Consider the following 23,114-nt stretch of genomic DNA (forward strand, 5'->3'; position numbering starts at 1 on the left):
TGGGGCCATGTGCGGGGCCAGCGGCACTAGCCGCTGCTTGGACAGTCTCCGGGACCAGGAGCCGAGGGCCACCAAGCAGCAGCTGGTGCAGCCAACCCCAGGGTTGCTACTTCAGCTGCCCATAGGGTCGCTGCTCAGGTGGTCCCCAGGGCCAGCCACACTGACCGCTGCAGAAGTCACAAAGGTCATGGAAAGTTACAGAATCCGTGACTTCAGCAACCTCCGTGACAGACACGCAGCCTTATCTATCAGCAATATCTCAGGTTTCAGAGCAGCAGCCGTGTTAGTCTGTAGTCGCAAAAAGAACAGGAGGACTTGTGGCACCTTAGAGACTAACACATTGATTAGAGCATAAGCTTTCGTGAGCTACAGCTCACTTCATCAGATGAATTCAGTGGAAAATACAGTGGGGAGATTTATATACATAGAAAACATGAAACAATGGGTGTTACCCTACACACTGTAATGAGAGTGATCTAGGTGAGCTATTACCAGCCGGAGAGCGGGGGGGAAAAACCTTTTGTAGTGTATTTTCCACTGAATGCATTCCGATGAAGTGGGTTGTAGCTCACGAAAGCTTATGCTCTAATAAATTTGTTAGTTTCTAAGGTGCCACAAGTCCTCCTGTTCTTTTAGCGATATCTCACTATTCTTTCCTCAAAGCTACCTAAAACACCTAATTAGTGAGGCCCCCATGAAATGGAGGGGCCATGCAGAAAGCCACAAGGCCTCTGGACACAAATTGAGAGATGAAACAGCAAGAGTGTGCTGGAGCAGATCTAGATCCCTTACCCTGTATGCTCAGATTTGCCCAAGTGATGGTCACTGGTTCCAGCTTTCTCCTTCTAGAGAGATCAGGATGCTCTTATTATGGATCACCTGATTCAGAATGAAATTGCCTCTGTTTGTGGAACACAAACTCCCTGGCGCAGGCAGGACGTTTTATTGGTGCAGTTTTAGAATCCTGTTCCCTGCAGCTGCCCCCCAGGAATTAAAATAGGAATTAGGCATGACCAGCAGGAGGTCGAAATCATAAAGCTGGTCATGTTTTATCACATGCACAGACCAAAACAGTCAGGGCTGTGCACAGGGAGGAAGAGGAGAAGGAAACATGCACCAGGTTTCCAGATAGCAGCTTTTAGGGCCAGCGTTGCAAAGAGAACTCCACCCACTTCCTCGGCTTCCACCCAGAATGCTGTGCAGAGTCCCTTGTGAATCAGATAATAGAATTTAGCCATCTGGCTTCCTGATTTGTGGTTGAAAATGACATTTTTGCCTGGGGAAAAAAACCCAAACAAGTTACTGCTCAAGATTCCAGTCACCTCCTTTTATCATTGCTACTCATCATTTTTAAACTGCTCAGAAACAAGTGGGCATGTGAGACAGACAAGTATTGACCCTTCCCCAGAGAACATGCAGATTCCATATAACAGACCACAGGGAAGGAGGATCCTACACAAGCAAGGAGTGGGAAGATTAGAGGAGGGCCATTGTGAGGGTGAGGAGATCACATGGTTAGTTACATAATGGGCCTGGACCCTGTTTGGTGGGCTGGTCGTCCTTTTTGTTTTATGTTCTCATTTGCTGCTTCCTAATCTCCTGCCTTTGCTTCTTGTAGCTTTCATGGTATACACAAGTTTTGAAGAGGGGTTTGAATGTGGTGAAGGAGGGGGGCTTGGGAACCAGGTATTCTAGAGAATATGGTTGTAAATACATGGACCTTCTCCCAGACACCCCCTCGTGGCTTCAGGGCAGCCCTGCAAATGGCCCTTTGCCTCAGTTTCCCTCTTGATTCCTCAGATAAACTTGGTACAGCCCTCAGAGTATATAAATAGTCCCTTTTGTGGGGTTAATTTATTACCAGAAGTCTCACTACTATTATGATGCTGCCAGCTGCCAGCCCAGCTGCCAGCTCATGCCAAGATCCCCATGTCTCCCCTGAACCCTGACAAATCCACAGCTGAAGTCAGTGTGGCTCACCTCTGCATGAGTTAAAACAGGGATTAGAATGATAAGAACGTGTTTAGATTATATTGAATGCTTGTGAGTTGTTGCATGTGTTAATTTCACTCAATTTCTGTATGCCATATTGAAAGGTAATATTTGAGCATTTGCATTGTAAGCCTTTGTAACTGTATACATCACCAGACAGGAGAGAGACATTTGCATTTCACACTAATTAGTCTCTAACAGAAGGTGTTACATCCTGCCTGACAAAGAAGGCCTGTCGACATGGGTGGGACTACAGTGGAACATTAACCAGGATAAAAGACTTTCTTGTTTACTCTCCCCACACACATACCCATGAAGATGAGACTTCCAAATAAATTCCACTCATCGGCTGAGTGTGCAATTCAAAGCATAAGGGTGGAAGGGAATATAAAGCCCTGACAAGGAGGAACTATATCTTCATGCTGTTTGAACTCTAGGGGACAAAGATTACTAGTCATAAGCAAAAGATCCCCCGTGCTTACCCTGGGTTAGCCCTAAAGGAGGTATAGTGGTTGCTTATTATAGAAGCCTCTATTATGTTTTTAAACTTAAGATTGGAATTAATATTTGTGTATGTATGTTTGCCTACTGTAACCTTGTAAATAACTTTGTTTCCCTTTTCTATTAATAAACCTGTATAGTTTATTATAGGATTGGCTACAAGGATTGCTTTGGTCTGGGCTATAAAATGCAATTGACTTGAAGTAAGTGACTGGTTCTTTGGGACTGGGAGTATGTGGTATGTAACCTATCATTTAAACCAGCTTCTGTATCAGATGACTAGAGGCTAATGTAATGCCAATTTTTAAAAAAGGCTCCAGGGGTGATCCTGGCAATTATAGGCTGGTAAACCTCACTTCAGTACCGGACAAACTGGTTGAAACTATTGTAAAGAACAGAATTATCAGACACAGAGATGAACATGATTTGTTGGGAAAGAGTCAACATGGTTTTTCTAAAGGGAAATCAGGCCTCACCAATCTACTAGAATTCCTTGAGGGGGTCACAAGCACGTGGACAAGGGTGATCCAGTGGTGTACTTAGTGTACTTATATATAGTGTACTTAGATTTTCAGAAAGCCTTTGACGCTCACCAAAGGCTCTTAAGCAAAGTAAGCTGTTATGGGATAAGTGGGAAGGTCCTTTCATGGATCAGTAACTGGTTAAAAGATATGAAACAAAGGGTAGGGATAAATGGTCAGTCTCAGAATGGAGAGAAGTTAATAGTGGTGTCCCCCAGGGGTCTGTACTGGGACCAGTACTATTCAACATATTCATAAATTATCTGGAAAAGGGGGTAAACAGTGAGGTGGCAAAATTTACAGATGAAACAAAATTATTCAAGATAATTAAGTCCAAAGCAGACTGCGAAGAGTTAAATAGGGATCTTGCAAAACTGGGTAACTGGGCTACAAAATGGCAGATGAAATTCAATGTTGGTAAATGCAAAGTAATGCACATTGGAAAATATAATCCCAAAATGATGGGGTCTAAATTAGCTGTTACCACTCAAAAAAGAGATCTTGGAGTCATCGTGGATAGTTCTCTGAAAACATCCTCTCAATGTGCAGCGGCAGCCAAAAAAGCAAACAGAATGTTGGGAATCATTAAGAAAGGGATAGATAAGAAGACAGAAAATATCATATTGCCTCTATATAAATCTACGATACACTCACACCTTGAATACTGCATGCAGAGGTGGTTGCCCCATCTCAAAAGATATTTTGGAATTAGGAAAGGTATAGAAAAGGGCAACAAAAATTATTAGGGGTCTGGAACAGCTTCCATATGAGTAGAGATTAATAAGACTTGGACTTTTCAGCTTGGAAAAGAGATGACTGGGGGGAGATGAAAGAAGTCTATAAAACCATGACTAGTGTGGAGAAAGTGAATCTGGAAGTGTTATTTACTCCTTCACATAACACAAGAATTAGGGGTCACCCAATGAAATGAATGGGCAGCAGGTTTAAAACAAACAGAAGGAAGCATTTCTTCACACAACACACAGTCAACCTGTGGAACTCTTTGTCGGAGGACAGTGTATAGGCCAAGACTATAACAGGGTTCAAACAAGAACAAGGTAAGTTAATAAAAAATAGGTCCATCAATGGCTATTAGCCAGGATGGGCAGGGATGGTGTCCCTAGCCTCTGTTTGCCAAAAACTGGGAATTGGCAACAGGATGGATCACTTGATGATTCCCTGTTCTGTTCATTCCCTCTGGGGCACCTGGCACTGGCCGCTGTCGGAAGACAGGACATTGGGCTAGATGGAGTCTTGGTCTGACCCAGTCTGGCCCTTCTTATGTAGTAACCTGAATAGTGATGTAATCTTTGATGTAAGGTACCATCTATCACAAAGGTAAACTTACCTGGGTGCCAGGCAGATCAGAGAACCCAAGGGGCGTGTCTGTAGCTCCACGTCTAGGCTATTATAACGCCTCAAGAGTTTACACTTGATAATTAGTTGGGGAAATCGAAGTATAGAACTCACAGCCAATTTAGGTTTTAAAAGTCTGGCTTGAGTTTAATACTCATGCTCTTGAAACACTATGGGACAGCTTGACAGCCATAAATCAGAATCCTCCCAGCACAGTCCAAATAGTGCATTCATCCTAACAGTGCAACGTGAATATAGCTCCAGCATCTCTCACCATGCTCCAGCTCAGCTCCCAGGTACAGCTCTGTGTCTCTCACCACTCCTCACTCCAGCTCCTCCAGCTGGGGAGTTTCCATTCTGTTTCCTTCCCAGGGAGGGGGATCCAGCTGTTGCCTGGCAACATCAGTGGCCTCACCCCTCCATCAGCCCTCTCTGCCCCTCTGGCTTCAGCTCTCCAGTTCAGAAAGTCAGCAGGCACCTCCTTCTGCTGTCTCAGAATCCAGCCCTCTCTGCCTATGTCTCTGTGGCCTAGGGAGGGTTGTAGGTGGGCTCCTGGCTGCCTTCCTGCCTTCTGCTTTCACCAGCCTGACCTATCTCTACCAGGTGTAACCCTTCTGCCCGTCAACCAGGGCCGGGTTCAGTGTCTAGGGGTTCCTTTCCAATAACACAATGCAAAACCAGCTCGAGCCCCCACCCAGTGACCTGGGACAAATATATACCGCGCCGCTAAAAGGCAATACTTCCCCTCTCACAAGCACAGAGTCAGAGCATAGCAAAAGCCTTTTAATTACAGAGAGAAACAATATGGCATTATGTTGGGGAAACACCACCAACAGGATTCATAACACAACCCATGAGCAAAAACCCATCCCAAGCAAATTGGGCTGTGTCCTTTCCCTTTGGTTCTTGAGTCCAGCAACCCAAAAGTCACCCATAAAGCAAAGGAGGACTTGTGGCACCTTAGAGACTAACCAATTTATTTGACCATAAGCTTTCGTGAGCTACAGCTCACTTCATCAGATGCATGCAGTGGATGAAGTGAGCTGTAGCTCACAAAAGCTTATGCTCAAATAAATTGGTTAGTCTCTAAGGTGCCACAACTCCTCCTTTTCTTTATGCAGATACAGACTAACACGGGTGCTACTCTGAAAAAAGTCACCCAAAGTCCAACAACCCCAAAGTCCAGCAACCCAAAAGTCTCTATCTCTGTCCTTGGTGAGTCCAAAGCTCATCTGCAGAGTTTTAACCCCCCCCCCCCGCCAGCCTGTGTGGAAATGGGGAAGTAAAGGGGCACCTTACATGCTCTGATAGCCAACTGCCCCGCCTCTCCATGGGTTTCTACTGCAGCTTTCACTGCCAGCTGCTCCTCTCCCATGGCCAACCTGTAAGCCGCTCACCCATATACCTTCAGGCCCCCTACTACTTAACACCATACTCAGCGATTTCAGCTGATAGCAGGGGAGCCCCAGGGCTGGTACACATTAGCCCAAAGTGAATTCAGCTCTACAATCCATAACCAAACTCCTAGTGGAATCAGAATTAGCTCTGCTATTACGCAGTGGAAAGAAAAGCTATAGTTAGCATTTAGGGCCCTTAGAAGGAACACAAACACCTATCCACAACCTCTTTCTAGTCACTGGGTTTTGGAACCCATGTCCCTTGTCTAGAGAATGCTCCTTAGTTGATGGCGAGTCCCTCCGTCATAAAACAGTTCCACTTTCCATGATTCATGTAATCAGGGTAATAACAATTTATTCTTCCTGCCCCAATAACAGAGAAACTGGGGACCCCACAGCAGCCAAAGTGACTATTTGGGCTGCTGTGGGCTCATGCTAGGTGGGGTGGGTGTGCCTATGCAAACGAGATCAGCCCCTGAAGTTCTTTTCCACAACTTGCCACAATTCACCACCAGATGTCAGGGTAGAGCTCATCCTGACTTGGCTTACATAGGGAACTCCCACTACTCCCTCGCTAAAAGAAAAGGAGGACTTGTGGCACCTTAGAGACTAACCAATTTATTTGAGCATAAGCTTTCGTGAGCTACAGCTCACTTCATCGGATGCATACCGTGGAAACCGCAGAAGGCATTATATACACACAGAGACCATGAAACAATACCTCCTCCCACCCCACTGTCCTGCTGGTAATAGCTTATCTAAAGTGATCATCAAGTTGGGCCATTTCCAGCACAAATCCAGGTTCTCACCCTCCGCCCCCCCCCCCCCCCCCCCCCACACACAAACTCACTCTCCTGCTGGTAATAGCCCATCCAAAGTGACCACTCTCTTCACAATTTTCAGAGTAACAGCCGTGTTAGTCTGTATTCGCAAAAAGAAAAGGAGTACTTGTGGCACCTTAGAGACTAACCAATTTATTTGAGCATGAGCTTTCGTGAGCTACAGCTCACTTCATCGGATGCATACTGTGGAAACACGGTATGCATCCGATGAAGTGAGTTTCCACGGTATGCATCCGATGAAGTGAGCTGTAGCTCACGAATGCTCATGCTCAAATAAATTGGTTAGTCTCTAAGGTGCCACAAGTCCTCCTTTTCTCTTCACAATGTGTATGATAATCAAGGTGGGCCATTTCCTGCACAAATCCAGGTTCTCTCACTCCCTCACCTCACTCCAAAAACCACACACACAAACTCACTCTCCTGCTGATAATAGCTCATCCAAAGTGACCACTCTCCCTACAATGTGCATGGTAATCAAGGTGGGCCATTTCCAGCACAAATCCAGGCTTTCTCACCCCCCCGCCCCTTCCCGGGGACACACACACAAACTCACTCTCCTGCTGGCAATAGCTCATCCAAACTGACCACTCTCCAAGTTTAAATCCAAGTTTAACCAGAACGTCTGGGGGGGGGGGTTGTAGGAAAAAACTAGGGGAAATAGGCTACCTTGCATAATGACTTAGCCACTCCCAGTCTCTATTTAAGCCTAAATTAATAGTATCCAATTTGCAAATGAATTCCAATTCAGCAGTTTCTCGCTGGAGTCTGGATTTGAAGTTTTTTTGTTTTAAGATAGCGACCTTCATGTCTGTGATTGCGTGACCAGAGATTGAAGTGTTCTCCGACTGGTTTATGAATGTTATAATTCTTGACATCTGATTTTTGTCCATTTATTCTTTTACGTAGAGACTGTCCAGTTTGACCAATGTAAATGGCAGAGGGGCATTGCTGGCCCATGATGGCATATATCACATTGGTGGATGTGCAGGTGAACGAGCCTCTGATAGTGTGGCTGATGTGATTAGGCCCTGTGATGGTGTCCCCTGAATAGATATGTGGGCACAGTTGGCAACGGGCTTTGTTGCAAGGATAGGTTCCTGGGTTAGTGGTTCTGTTGTGTGGTGTGTGGTTGTTGGTGAGTATTTGCTTCAGGTTGCGGGGCTGTCTGTAGGCAAGGACTGGCCTGTCTCCCAAGATTTGTGAGAGTGATGGGTCATCCTTCAGGATAGGTTGTAGATCCTTAATAATGCGTTGGAGGGGTTTTAGTTGGGGGCTGAAGGTGACGGCTAGTGGCATTCTGTTATTTTCTTTGTTAGGCCTGTCCTGTAGTAGGAGACTTCTGGGAACTCTTCTGGCTCTGTCAATCTGTTTCTTCACTTCCGCAGGTAGGTATTGTAGTTGTAAGAAAGCTTGACAGAGATCTTGTAGGTGTCTGTCTCTGTCTGAGGGGTTGGAGCTGGTCCCTCGCTGCAGCTCTCAGCCCAGCTCTGCTCTTCCTCGGTGCTCGCTTGTCTCTGAGGTCTCTGGACTTTTCCTTTTCTTAACTCTGGTTTCTGAAACTTTCTTTCAGGACTCTGAACTCCCCTCTCATGAGTCTGAGCTCTCATTTATAACTCCCAGCAGCATGCTTCCCTCCTCATTACACCAAAGGAGGGTGGATCTGGACTGGAACAGGCAAGCTGAGCCCAGTTTAATTTAAGGGGCCAGCTACTCTGTCACAGTGGTCCTTCCAAATCTATTACCAGTTATTTATACAGCACCACAGACTGAGGGCTTTGTGATTCGTTAGTGTTGTTATTGGTATGACAGTAGCACTAGAGGCCTAGTCGGAGCAGGGACCCCCACTGGGTGAACTTGTTGCCGGCACCCAGTGCCGAGAGGCTGAACAACAGCTTGAGTTGGTTCGTTACCCGGTGTGCTACACCCAATAATCACAACGGGGTGGAGAAGCAGAAAAGTTTATTTGCAGCTGCAAAAAGGTACAGGGAGAATAAAATCTCAAATCCTGCACAACAGAGCAGGAAGTTACACAGGCTTTTATACATCCTTTTTCCCAGCATACTTATCCAATAGCAAGCTGCTCCAAGTATCCATATAGCCAGCCAATCCAGTTCCCAGCTAGTTCCCTGATTCTCTGTATCATTTGTTAAACTATACATAAAGCTGCTTTATTCAGCATTGTTCTTCCATATCTCCCCTGTTTGGCCTTGCTTAGTTTCAGGCAGTCTGACTCTGCAACATACTGTTGCAGATTCTCAGCATAACTGCTGTGTGTGCCTCCAGGCAGGGGGGGCCAAGGACACTTGGGCCTAGCACGCAGAGCTGCTGCGAGTGCCTCCAGGCAGGAGGAGGGGGCCAAGGACACCGGGGCCTAGTGCGAGGGGGCTTCATCGACACTCGTGGTCTTCCATCCCCTCGAGTTACCTAGTGGCCATGCCCCAGTGTCCCCAACAACTCCCCCCTTTGAGAACACTCAACAGCCTTGGCTCTGAGTTTTCTCACTTGGGCTACTTATTTCTTTACAATATGACTTTGCATAAGCACTTTGTGATAGCCCTGAAGAGAATGACTTATTAACTTTTGCAAAAGGGCTCTGACACATGATACTGCACAGCATAATACCAGTAATACAAGCAATACAGGAAAGAGAATTTTCAATAGCAGGCTAAATAAACCACCAAGCCAAGACGACAAACCCCAGCCTGAAAACAAGGTTTGCAACCAATCGTTCTCTGGGGCAGTATAGGCAACCTGTGCTCCGGCTCGGGCATGGGCCTCAGCCTGTACCACCTTTTCATAGATCTCATAACTGCTATCATTTACATATACACAACATCGGGGCCCGATGAGGGCACAAACCCCTCCTTGGGATGCCAAGAGATAGTCCAAAGCCAGCCTGTTTTGGAGGGAAAACGTCCTGAGCTGCTGTACCTCTTTATTTAATGTTTTTACTGCTGACCCTAAATTACTAACCGAGTCCTCTAACTCTAAGGCCACTTTCTCAAATACCATCTGCAGCCTTACAGTATAGCGGCCTATGCATGCCAGGGCTGGCCCGGTAAACAGTGGCGCTATTCCCAGTACAGAGCACCCTACCAGCTTCTCGGTTGTGAGGGGATTCTTCATATTGCCCTCCAATGCCTTAGTCAGTCGCCGCAGGGTCTTTTCTCGTGACTCAACAGAGGTGTCTCGGGCATTTCTAATCTTTCCTTTGGGCAGTGTGGCAGTTATGGAAAGATGAGGAACTCCATGAGCTATATAACAGCTACCTGTCCAGTTGGCTGGCAGCACCTTGTAAGCCTTTCGGCCACATACAAAATAGTGACCCTGTAGGGCCCAGTAAGGACTGTTTCTTAAGGGGATTCCTGGGATATTTAGGGCTGCTTTGGCTGTTTTTTTTAAATAATTTATATGCCCCTAAGGGGGCATCCCATCCTCCTGATTGGGTACAAGTGGGGGCATTTCTAATTGTGCCGTTCAAATTACACTTGCCATAGGGACCACTACAAACCCACCACTGGCTTGCTACATTGGAGATATTAACTGGACGGCAAGTTACATTTCCAAACCCCTTTTTTTGTGGTAAGATAATTTGTAAGTATTTCCCTAAAAGGGGAGGAACCATTACACCCACACTGTTGGCCTCCCCTGTTGGTTTTTATCCAATACCCATTAGCCCACTGTGTAATAACACAGGAGCTCTTTCCCACAGGATGCCCATAGTGATCAGATTGGTTTCAGGTAAAACATAACACTTCCTCAGTGAGTACTGCAACTGAATACTCCTGGTCCTGATAGGCGGCTTGCTGTAAAGAGGTCTTGTTTAAGAATGGTGAGTTCGTTTTTTCCTGCTCTTTGGTGGTGGCTAATTCTGCTAGGGTCAAGGGCAGCATGTCAAGGGGCATTCCCGTTTTGGGGGATAGTGGAGTTGGAGCACATACCCAGCAATCAGTCTGGTTTGTTAAAGTCGCAACATGGTGCGCAAGCAAAACAAAGGAGTTATGCTCCCGATATGCACAGTTTGGAAATACCAATACAAAGAATAACAATGTTACCCAATTAATTATGACCAGAGTCTTTCCAACCCAGGGTCTCCAGTACCTGGGTGGGCCCATTTTAGCATTAAGGTGCCCGCTATTTATGTCTTTTAAACAGTAGCTTTAGCCCGAGATCGTCACTAGATGAGGAGTCAGCAGGTTGGACGGTCCACTGTCCTGCTGACGAGGGGGCGGGTACTGCCTTCAGACGAGAGTGATGGATCCAGTTCTTGTGTCCCTCGATCTTTGCCGCTGTATGGGAGATCAGCAGGACGGTATAGGGTCCTTTCCACTTTTCCTGGAGAGGCTCGTCTTTCCAGGTGCGAACAAGCACAGAGTCACCGGGCTGTAAGGAGTGAACGGGAGAGTCCAAGGGGAGAGGCTGGGAATCCTTGGTATGCCTGTGAAGAGACAAAAGAACAGCAGACAGGGAACACATATACTGTGACAAAAAACCATTACCCAACTCCCATTCCCCTGACAGAACCGGGGTGCCATTCATAGGCCATGCCCTTCCAAACATAATTTCAAAGGGACTGAGCCCTAATCTACCCTTTGGGAGAACGCGGATACAGAGTAGGACAAGGGGCAAAGCATCAGGCCATCGCAGTGAGGCTTCTTGGCACACTTTTGAGAGATGCCGTTTAAGGGTCTGATTGGTACGCTCCACTACACCACTGGCTTGCGGTCTCCAGGGCGTATGGAGTTTCCAGGGGACCTGTAAGGCATGTGAGATGCTTTGAATGATTTTTGACGTGAAGTGTGTTCCATTGTCAGATTCCATCCACAGTGGGAGTCCAAAGCGAGGAATGATCTCTTTAACAAACTTGAGGGCCACTGTTCTGGCAGTGCAGTTACGGCATGGGAAGGCTTCTGGCCATCCGCTGAACCGATCCACTATGACAAGGAGATATTTGAACCCTTGGGTCCGGGGAAACTCAGTAAAGTCTATTTGCCACACTTGTCCGGGGCCCGGAGTGGGTTCTAGGGCAGCTGGTGGCACAGGATGTCCCAGTCGGGGGTTATTCTTTTGGCAGACTAAGCAGTCCGCTTGTACCTGGGCAGCCAGGGGTCGGAGTCCGGAAGTGATAAAGTATTTTCCCATTAGCTGGATAAGTGTTTCCCTGCCAGCATGAGTGGTTTGATGTAGTTTCTGCAGCACTGGCCGGATTAGGCCCTTTGGTAAGAGGACCTTCCCTTCTGGGGAATGGAGCCATCCCTCCTTTTCCCGGAGACAGAGTTTGTCAGTTAGCTGTCTCTCCTCCGCAGAGTACTGAGGGGTTGGAAGTTTCCCTTACTGATGGGATAAGGGCATGTATATGGACGTTCTCAGCCTGAGGGGATGGCAGGGTGGCAGCATGCTTAGCCTCTCTATCTGCCCGGGCGTTACCTCTGGCCACATCTTGATCCTCCCTTTGATGGGCTTTACAGTGTACCACCGCCACTTCCGAGGGGAGTTGTACGGCTTCTAGGAGCCGGAGGATTTGGGGCCCGTACTTGACTGGGGAGCCTTGGGCTGTCAGCATTCCCCTTTGCTTCCATAGGCCAGCATGAGCATGCAGCACACCAAAAGCATACGTTGAATCAGTAAAAATGTTGACCCGCTTTCCTTTTGACAGTTCAAGTGCACGGGTCAGGGCTATTAGTTCGGCAAGCTGGGCAGAGGTCCCAGCAGGCAAACCTTCAGCTTCCACAGTGTCATGGAGGGTCACAACAGCATAACCCGCCCTCCTTTGCCCATCTATTACGGTACTGCTACCATCAGTGTACCACTCATAATCTGCATTTGGGAGGGGTACATCCTTTAAATCCGGACGGCTGGAGTACTGGACATCTATGATCTCTAAACAGTCATGTTTCTGTTCCTCTGTTTCTGGCAAGAGGGTGGCTGGGTTAAGGGAAGGGCAAGGCTGTAAGGTGACTTCAGAGTTCTCTAACAGCTTAGCCTGGTACTGAGCAATCCGAGCCTGGGTGAGCCAAAGCCCTCCCTTTGCATCCAATAAGGCTCGGACCATATGGGGAGTATAGATTTGCATAACCCCTCCCAATGTTAGCTTCTCCGCTTCCTCAAGCAATAGGGCTGTAGTTGCGACCGCCCGTAAACATGCCGGCCAACCCTTTGCAACCTGATCCAATTGCTTAGAAAAATAAGCCACAGGATGCTTCCATGCTCCTAACAGCGGTGTGAGCACTCCTAGGGCCACCCCCCTTCGTTCATGTACATACAACTGAAACGGCTTAGAGAGATCTGGCAGGCCCAGAGCCGGGGCTTCCATTAATTTTCTTTTCAGAATTTTAAATGCCCTGTCAGCCTCTGGGGTCCAATAGAAGGGGTCATGATCCGCTCCTTTTACACAGTCGTACAGGGGTTTAGCCCACAGTCCAAACTCTGGGATCCATATCCTGCAAAAGCCTGCCATACCCAGAAATGCCCTGAGCCGCTTACAATTATTTGGAGAGGAACTTGACAGATAGATTTCTTTCTTTTTTTTTCGCTTGAACGCTGACGCTCCCCTTGCCTTAGCTGTAACCTGATCCCTCTCCACCTCAGACAACAGGGTTCTCAGGAGGATATTATAGTCGTCTCAATCGGCTTGTGACTACTGAGGCACCCCTCAAAGACTGAAATAAACCTGCTTACGTTCGTTGAGAATTCCCCAGCCTGTGTTTTAAAAGCTGCTAAGTCTATTGGATTGAATGGCACATGGATGTAAACTTGCATAGTGGTAGCCTGACGTCCGTCTGCCCCTGGGCAAGCCACAACAGTCTCGGTAAGCAAAGGATAGAGTACCACCGAGGGGGCAATCTCTGTAACCCGAGGCATCCTACCCTTATACGGTGGGGGTGTGGGGGCCGAAGGGGACACCGGCTCTGCCATTACAGTGGGGGTGGGGGTCTGGGGACTAACATTAGCTGCTACCGAACCAGTCGGAGTCAGATTACAGTGCTGTAAAATATCTGGTCGAGTACATAAAGTCAGAAACAAATGCGCATACATATGTTCATTCCATTTACCCATTCACTGACAAAACAAAACTAATTGGAGGATCGTGTTGTAATTAATTGACCCTCCTGGTGGCCACCACTCCTGGTCCTCTAGTTGATATTGAGGCCAGTCAACTGTACAGAATCGTTTTAATTGGCTCTTAGTCATCGGATCCGCACCAAATACCTTCCAGTTTGCTAGAATGCACTCTAGGGGCGTACACCGTGCCCTAACCTCTGAGCTCTGTCCCTGTCCCATACCTACAGGGTAACTCTGGGCGTCCCCAGGTTCCAACAGAGCATATAATCCGGATTTTAAAAGGTTCATACCTTATCCAAGGGACCGGTTCTTCACCGTGGCCTGCAGCTGCTCCTCCCCCACGTCTAAGGGACCGGTTCTTCACCGCCGTCCACAAACTGCTTCTCCACTATATGAGTGCGTTGCACCGTTGTGCCCTCTGGGGTCGATCAAATCGCGTCTCCTCCGAGGCCCCCGATGAACTCACCGGTGCGCGCTGGGCGTCGGTTCTCGCCGCACTTCTCGACCTCCAGGAGGGGTCCGGGCAAGGCTAAATTGCAGCCTCGTCGCCCACCCAGGGACGCCAAAAGCTGTTGCCGGCACCCAGTGCCGAGAGGCTGAACAACAGCTTGAGTTGGTTCGTTACCCGGTGTGCTACACCCAATAATCACAACGGGGTGGAGAAGCAGAAAAGTTTATTTGCAGCTGCAAAAAGGTACAGGGAGAATAAAATCTCAAATCCTGCACAACAGAGCAGGAAGTTACACAGGCTTTTATACATCCTTTTTCCCAGCATACTTATCCAATAGCAAGCTGCTCCAAGTATCCATATAGCCAGCCAATCCAGTTCCCAGCTAGTTCCCTGATTCTCTGTATCATTTGTTAAACTATACATAAAGCTGCTTTATTCAGCATTGTTCTTCCATATCTCCCCTGTTTGGCCTTGCTTAGTTTCAGGCAGTCTGACTCTGCAACATACTGTTGCAGATTCTCAGCATAACTGCTGTGTGTGCCTCCAGGCAGGGGGGGCCAAGGACACTTGGGCCTAGCACGCAGAGCTGCTGCGAGTGCCTCCAGGCAGGAGGAGGGGGCCAAGGACACCGGGGCCTAGTGCGAGGGGGCTTCATCGACACTCGTGGTCTTCCATCCCCTCGAGTTACCTAGTGGCCATGCCCCAGTGTTCCCAACAAACTCGATACAAAAATAGAGAATGAGACAGTCCCTGCTTCAGAGCGCGCACATGCTAACAGGAAGGAGATGCAACAAATGGGTGTAATGCACACCCACAAGGAAGACAGGAGGGAGCAGGTGTTTAACAGCGGCAGGAAACAGGTTTGTGAGGGCTGGCACCGCACATGCCCAGAGGCAAAAGTTCAAACACATCCCGAGTGATCACAGCTGTGCACCTGCCAAGCATTCTCAGCTGATAATGCCCAAAGCCAGCCTGGCAGGGTCTTGGGCAGGAGAGAATAATCAGGAAACACCAGAGGGCTGGAAAACAGCTAGCGCTGTGGCGATATTTTACAGGACAGGTGGGTCGAGCCGGTAACTATAGGCCAATGATGGCAGGAGCCTCTGGGAAATCAGGGAGCCGCTGATACGGGAGAACTAAATGGTGGCAGCTGGCTCTATGGAAACAGGTTGTCACACGTGCCTCTTGTCACTGCTGATGACATTACAAGTCTGCTTCATACAGGTAACTGGGTTAATACTTGGTGCTCGGCCCTGAGGGTGCCCCCAAGACCACAAGACCCAGGGCCAGCCCTGCGTTGTTCCACGCACTGAGATGCCACACAGTCAGCACCAGAGCTCAGCCCTGAGTGGCTCTGGGTGTTCAGCTGGGATGTTCTCCTGCACTGGACATGGACAGGCTGCAGCACTTCCTTATACACACCAGGTGTGTGCATCGTAACAGCCTTCAGTGCTCTGCCAGGCATGGCTGGGATTAGTTTAAATAAGGCATTTTACACACACCACCACCTCATGGTGGAACAATGTTATGGGCCAGGATGTAGGCAGTCTGGCCTAGTAGTCAGAGCAGGCATCCAGGTTGGGGAATGAAGCTAAGGGTCAGCATCAGAGTCAACTGCCAATTACCAGAGCCCGGGGTCAAGCCAGAGTCAGAACCAGGAATCAAACTGAGGCTCAGAGCCGAGGTCAGATACCAATTACCAGAGCCTGGGGTCAAGCCAGAATCCGGGTCAAAAGGCAGCAGCTGGGGTCGGAGCCAGGGCGGGTCACTGAGGATTGGAGGTGAGGGCAGGAACTAGCGGAGAGGCAAGGATCAAGCATGAAGCAAGAGCATGGTGGGAACAGGAGCAAAGGCAGGGGTCAGGCAGGACCGGAGCAGAAATCAGGAACAGCGCTGGATGCAGGAGGCAGGCACAAGCCAGGTCCAATTCAGCCACAAGAGGAACGCAGAGGAACAAACGGCCTGGGCCTCCTTCTGACTTAAACAGCATGGTTGGGCCGATAGGTATAGCCGATAGGTATAGCCAGGCGATCCTCCAATCAGGGGTCTCATGGGTGGCGCTTTGGCTGTAGGCCTACTAGCTTCTTGGCCCACCAGCTTTCAGCAGAGCTTAGGTAGAGGCCAGGGTTAGGGGAATCTAGGGAATGGTCCCACGGTGACCAGTGTTGTGGGAGGCTCTCTGCACCGGCAGCCGGAAGGAAATCTCTGCATTGCAGCTCCACTCCTGCTAGCTATGGTGGGAGCTGCAGCGCAGACCAGCTCCAGCCATGTGTGGGTATGTCTGCGCTGTAATTAGACACTTAGGACTGGCTCATGCCAGCTGATTCAGGCATGCAGGGCTCGGGCTAATGGGCCATTTAATTGCAATGTAGAAGTTTGGGCTCAGGCTGGAGCCCAGGCTCTAGGACCCTGCGAGAGGGGAGAGTCTCAGAGCTCGGCTGCAGCCCAGCTGACATGCACCACTTGTGGGTTTTTAATTGCAGTCATCTAGACATGCTCTGAGCAGGCTCAGACCTCAGGGAGGTCGAAACACAGGCAGCTGGTCTCTACTGGCCCACCCATCAGTGGAGCTTTGTGCAGGGAGGCCTCCCCTCCTCTGACCCGCGTCCCTCCCCTAGACAGACTGAGCATGCGCTGCAAAACAGAAGGAAAAGGATTGATACCCCCAGCCATATTCTTTGCCAAGAGGAGTAACTGTGCTCAACTGGCCTCATGCCGCTGCCTGCTGGGTGTTGGTTCTAATCCTTGCGTCTGGCGTGTGCACTGAGCACAATCCTCCCCAGGCCGTTCTCTGTGCAGCACCTCTGATATTTGTCAGCAGCAGTCAATCGTTATCATCCAGAGCTCCAGCTTCTCGCTCATTTTCTGCTCTGGCTGCAACCTGCCCCGGGGGACTTTCTAGGAGGAGAAAATTCCTCTTTGCCCATTAAAAAATTTGTGACCACCTAACTACTCCTCCCCTCCCCTGATCTCAGCATATGGACCCACTGGCGCCAGGCCAAGCAGACTTCCCAGCAGCTCATGGTATCAGCGCTGGCCAAACACACTTCTCCCTCAGGAGCTGAGGAAGAGGGAGCAGCATGTGGCATCCGAGTGCAATTAAAGCCCATGATGAACAGCTCACTGTAAATATTGATAGCGCAGAGTTTGAGCCCCCCCGGCCCCGGCCCCGGCAGAGATCAGGCTCTGGCGCTGCTAACCCATCAGAGGAGGCTGTGGCGAGGACGGAGCAATCTTTACGTGCTGCAGTAATGAAGCGCTTGGTTCACACTGCATGACGTCGGTCTGGCTGGGCCTGTGTTTGGTTCAGTGGAGAGATGAGCAGAAAAGATCAGCAAAGGGGAGTCTTTGGCCAGGAGCCAGCACTCTCCCGGGATGAGAACCCACCAGTGCAGGCAGGGATTCCTAAGGAGTTGAAACCCAACGATTGGCCCGTGTCCCCTTTCCAGGGGGGACAGGCCCAAAGGAGCCAGCGTCCACTTTCCAGGCCCTGCAGCGCCGGGCAGTCCGTGTACCCCCGGGCAGAGATCACTGCGCAGGGCAAGCTGTGGGAAGGGCCCCTGCAGGCCTGGCTTAGCCCTGGGTGACAGGTCTACACACTGTGCAACGTGGACCCTTGCCAGGCCACCTGCATGGGTAGCCCAGCTGTTACCTGCCTGTGCAGCGAGGCCAGGGCTCACCATGGCCTATGGGCAGGTGGAGGAGCCATTTCACCAGCCTCAGATGGCACGGGGCTGGCCATGGCCACCACCACCACAGAATCTGCGCCCGCCATCAACCCACCGTGCGAGCCAGGGCAGCCACTGGTACCTCTCTTTCTGGGGCAGGAAGCTCTATTTGAGGGGTGTGCGGCTGGTTTGTCACAGGTTTGGGGGGCCCGGAGGTTGGAAGATGGGGGAGCAGTGCGCGAGTGACATTCCTGCTGCAGGGGGCGGGGCAGTGTGGCCCCAAACCTGGAAACACAGGACTTGGGGAGGGCAACGTTTGGATGAGTCATTTCAAAGCTTGGAGGGCTCCTCCCCGGGGCCCTGCGCTGTGTTGGCCTCCCTGCGAAACCAGGGTCTTGCTGGGTGCGTAGGAGTGTGTACAGAGCGCAAGGTGGCATCCAACTTAGCGGGTGAGGACGCTGCACCCTTCTGCACAGGGGCATGAAGGGACCCTGCAGCCAAGCTCACAGAGCCCCGGGCAGGAGTCACCCACTTCCCCAGCTCTGCCAAGGCCTGAGCCTAGCCAGCTGGGGCCTCTCAGCCGCTGGGCTTGCAGCAGACCCCGTGCAGCTCAGCTCAGGGCGCGCAGCCCTCGGAAAGCTCCCCGGGACCTTTGCGCCCTGAGCTGTCCCTCTGCACCCCGTGAATTTCACCCCAGCTGCAAATCACCCCCCCCGTCAGTCACACCAGGGCTGGGGCTGCGATTCCCAGACCTCGGAACCAGCCCAGGGGACAAGTTCGTGTCTGCAGGACCTGCAAGGAGAGCTCCCGTGTGACCGCAGCGAGAGCAGGGGAGGAGCAGGGCCAGGGGCCCGGAGAGACCGGCACAGGCGATGGGGGAAACGCGTCACCTGAGCAAACACCCCCCGTCAGGCAGCGAGGCCATGTCACAGCGTGAACACAGCCCTGCGGGAGCGGGGGGCACTGGGGGGCGGAGCCGGCCGGCGCGGGGGGGTGGGGGCGGGAGTCTGGGGGCGGAGCCGGCCGGCGCGGGGGGGTAGGGGCGGGAGTCTGGGGGCGGAGCCGGCCGGCGCGGGGGGGGGGGGTTCTGGGGGCGGAGCCGGCCGGCGCGGGGGGGTAGGGGCGGGAGTCTGGGGGCGGAGCCGGCCGGCGCGGGGGGGGCGGTCTGGGGGCGGAGCCGGCCGGTGTGGGGGGGAGTCTGGGGGCGGAGCCGGCCGGCGCGGGGGGGGGGGGTTCTGGGGGCGGAGCCGGCCGGCGCGAGGGGGTGGGGGCGGGAGTCTGGGGGCGGAGCCGGCCGGCGCGGGGGGGTAGGGGCGGGAGTCTGGGGGCGGAGCCGGCCGGCGCGGGGGGGTGGGGGCGGGAGTCTGGGGGGCGGAGCCGGCTGGCGCGGGGGGGGGGGGGGAGGGCGGGAGTCTGGGGGCGGAGCCGGCCGGCGCGGGAGGGTGGGGGCGGGAGTCTGGGGGGCGGAGCCGGCTGGCGCGGGGGGGGGGGGCGGTCTGGGGGCGGAGCCGGCCGGTGTGGGGGGGAGTCTGGGGGCGGAGCCGGCCCGTGCGGGGGGGGCGGTCTGGGGGCGGAGCTGTCCGTGGTGCTGGCCGCGCAGGTCCCGCCAGTCTCCAGCCTGCGCGCTGCGCTCGGCCGGTGCCCGCCGCGTCCCGCCCCTGCCCCGCTGCGCTGCGCTGCGCGCCCGGCTCCCTGGGCGCGGCTGCCCCCCGGCTCGCTGCCCCCCGGCGCGCTGCCCCCCGCGCGCTGCGCCGGGCTCCGGTGCGGGGCGCCGGCGGGGAGCCCCGCGCCCCTGTCCCGCGGGGCCGCCCCCTGTGAGGCTGATGCCCCGGCCGCGCCCCCTGTCCCTGCGCACCGGCGCAGGGGCCGATCCCGCCGCGGCGGACACGGAGCCCGGGGTTCCTGCGGCCCCAGCCCGGGGTTCCTGCGGCCCCCGCGGGCTGCCCCCGGCGGGGCCATGGCCCCCTTCCCCGCCTGCCTCAACTCGGCCGTGCTGGTGCTCTTCAGCTGCGACCTCTGCCTGGTGCGAGCAAGTGAGTGCGGGCGGGGGCGGGCCGGGCCGGGCCGGGGTCCTCTGGCCGGCTTGGCACCGGGGTGAAGCCGGCGCCGAGCCCCGCAGCCGGCCAGACCCGGGCCCGGCAGCGGCGGCTCGGTGCGCGGCGCGGTTGCGACCCCACGGAGAAGCCCCCGCAGCGCAAAGGGCTCCGGCTGCGCCGGCTGCGGGGCGGCTTGCGCGGCGCTCGCGGATTGAAGCGGAGAGTGGGACAGAGGCGGGAGGTTCCGCAGCGACCCGAGCCCGCCAGCCCCGGCCGGCGCCCGGGGTTCACCCGCGCTGCGCTCCCCGCCGCCCCTTTGCCCCCCGGCCCCCGGACAGCGCCTGGAAGTCGGTTCTGATTCCCCACCTGGGAAGGCGAAGAACCCACCGAGGCGGGCTCGATAGGGTATCCGTTCCTGCCGGCGGAGGCCCGCTGCCGAGCCAAGCACGGGAGAACGGAGAGCCCTGACTTAGTACAGTTCCCCCTCCTTGCTGAAGAACAAATCTTGTTTACCATAGTCATACAAGCAGCCCCACTGGCCCAAATTCATCCCTGGTGTAACTTCATTGCCCCTGCTTGTGTGAGTAAGGGGGGAGGGGGACTGTTTTACCCAAAAAAATCTGATTAGTCTGTAGAATTCCAAGCTCCCCCAGTGGCATTTTGGGATGTATAAGTAGGGGCATAGCGAGCAGATCAGATCGAGGGACGTGATCGTTCCCCTCTATTCGACATTGGTGAGGCCTCATCTGGAGTACTGTGTCCAGTTTTGGGCCCCACACTTCAAGAAGGATGTGGATAAATTGGAGAGAGTCCAGCAAAGGGCAACAAAAATGATTAGGGGTCTGGAACATATGAGTTATGAGGAGAGGCTGAGGGAGCTGGGATTGTTTAGTCTGCAGAAGAGAAGAATGAGGGGGGATTTGATAGCTGCTTTCAACTACCTGAGAGGTGGTTCCAGAGAGGATGGTTCTAGACTATTCTCAGTGGTAGAAGAGGACAGGACAAGGAGTAATGGTCTCAAGTTGCAGTGGGGGAGGTTTCGGTTGGATATTAGGAAAAACTTTTTCACTAGGAGGGTGGTGAAGCACTGGAATTGGTTCCCTAGGGAGGTGGTGGAATCTCCTTCCTTTGAGGCTTTTAAGGTCAGGCTTGACCAAGCCCTGGCTGGGATGATTTAGTTGGGCCTTGGTCCTGCTTTGAGCAGGGGGTGGGACTAGATGGCCTCCTGAGGTCCCTTCCAACCCTGATATTCCATGATTCTCCTGCACTCCTTGTGCTGGGCGCACTCAGGAAAGCTGAGCCACTGCAGCTGGGTGTCACTGGTTAGCTCTGGGGGCAAGTCCTGGCTTCTTCAGAACATCACACCACATTCTGCACAACCAGAGGAAGGTTGCATTACCTTTTCGTTTTCTACTAGAGATCACAATTTAATCATGTAGGGTGAAATACACCACATGCAGAGGGTCTGCACCAGGTCCCTGCATCACTGAAGCCCCAGCAAGCCCACACTGTAAGTACAAGAAAGTTACTAACATTCCCTTTAGATGTCATTGTCTGCTTTGCTTATTTATAAAGCAGCTTAAATTAAGAGCTTCAGGTCAGCTCTACTTGCTGGAGTGCGGGCCAGATTTTAGGTGCACAGGTGCCAGACTGCATCAGACCCAAGGCCCACCTAGCGCAAGATGCTGCGGCTGGTACCAGTGCGACAGAGGAAGGTGAGAGAACACCACAGCCGCAGTTAGGGATAACCTGCCCCACACTTTAGTCCTCATCCTGGTCTCTAATAATTACAGATCATCTTAAAACCTGAAGCAGGAGGTTTATGCTTCCTGCCAGAACTTTTGTTATCATTAACTATGATAACTCTGGATATTCTTGTTATCCATATAGCTCCAGTCCCTTTCTGAATGCCAACCCTTGGCCTCAATGACTTCCTGTGGCAGTGAATTCCATGGGCTGATTATACCTTGTGTGAAAACATATTTCCTTTTATCAGTTTTGAATTCCCTGCTTTCAGTTTTTCTTACTGTCCCTTCTTTCTTGGGTTATGAGACGGAGAAAATGAGCTCTCAATCTACCTGCTCTAAACCAGTCTTTATTGTAGGTACTTCCATCATAGCTCCTCTTATTCTTCTCCTGAGGTAACGAGCCCAGTCATTTTGATCTCTCTTTTTCATGTCTTGATCACTCTCCAGTCTCTGTGCCCCTCAGGCTTTGCAGTATCCCTGTAGATGGGAGACGGTCACTGCACACAGGATCCGTCTGAAGCTGCACCATTTATATATATGACGGCATTAGGCTATTCGTCATCTTATTTTCTATCCCATTCCGTGTGCAACTGAACACAAGGTTGTTTGTTTGTTTTTTGCCAACAGCTGCACATTGAGCAGAGATTTCATTGAACTGTCTACAGTGACACCTATGTCCTTTTGCGGGCTGGTACAGTTTAATTTAGAACCCTGTAAGCTGTACAGATCGTTTAAACGTTTCACTCCAATGTGCCTTACTTTGCATTTATCACCACTGAATTTAATTTGCCGTCAGATTGCCCGTTGCCCCGCTGGGTTAGGTCTCTCTGAAGTTCCTCACAGCTCTCTCTGGTCCTGACTGACCTAAAGAATTTTGTGTCAGTTGCAGATTTTGCTCCTTCACTGTTCATAGATTCATACATCCCAAGGCCAGAAGGGACCCTTGTGATCACCTTCTCTGACCTCCTGCATAACACAAGCCCTAGGATTTTCCTGCATTAATTTCTGTTTGAACTGGAGCAGATCTTTTGGAGAAACGTCCCCTTTTTATTTAAAAAACTGCCAGTGGGGGAGAAGCCACCAGAGCCCTTGACAAGTGGTTCCAGTGGTTAATAATCATGTTAAAAAATTGTGCCTTATTTCCAGTCTGAATTTGTCTAGCTTTTGCTTCCAGCCCTTGGCTTGTGTTCGGCCTGCCTCTGCTAGACTGAAGCGCCCATTATCAAATATTTGTTCCCCATGTAGGTACTTACAGTCTGTGTCATCACCCCTTAACCATCCCTCTGTGACACTCTCTCCCCTTTCCGGCTCATTAATCAATATAGTAAACAATGCAGGACCAGTACTGAGCCATGTTGCTGTTAACTTCAGCCAGAGTGAAAACTGACCTTTTAATTCTGCTCTTTGCTTTCTGGGGCAGGGGACCTGGGGCCTGAGTCACCCACACCTTGGCTAGGTGAGTTTTCTCACCTTTGTGTGCCCTCGATCCCCAGCCCAAATGATTTATCCAGAGTTCACAGGAGAGACTGAGCAGGCCCCC

General features: G+C 51.7%; 1 protein-coding gene and 1 long non-coding RNA gene across 2 annotated transcripts in view; one reads left to right on the forward strand and one right to left on the reverse strand.

Moving 5' to 3' along the window:
• Window positions 1-8,551: 8,551 nt before the first annotated feature.
• On the reverse strand, window positions 8,552-15,465 carry LOC125634855 (uncharacterized). The gene is made up of 2 exons (XR_012667506.1): window positions 13,962-15,465; window positions 8,552-11,047 (listed from the first exon to the last, which is right to left on the reverse strand). It is a non-coding gene; the product is annotated as an uncharacterized LOC125634855 (long non-coding RNA).
• Window positions 15,466-19,626: 4,161 nt separating this feature from the next.
• Window positions 19,627-23,114, forward strand: part of FNDC4 (fibronectin type III domain containing 4) — a 46,897-nt gene continuing 43,409 nt past the window's right edge. Inside the window, exon 1 of the mRNA XM_048846203.2 lies at window positions 19,627-19,823. Coding sequence (XP_048702160.1) covers window positions 19,748-19,823 — 76 coding nt within the window. The 5' untranslated portion in view covers window positions 19,627-19,747. The remainder of the gene's footprint in view (window positions 19,824-23,114) is intronic.

This window comes from Caretta caretta, chromosome 3, assembly GCF_965140235.1.
Source record: "Caretta caretta isolate rCarCar2 chromosome 3, rCarCar1.hap1, whole genome shotgun sequence".
Taxonomy (NCBI): domain Eukaryota; kingdom Metazoa; phylum Chordata; order Testudines; family Cheloniidae; genus Caretta; species Caretta caretta.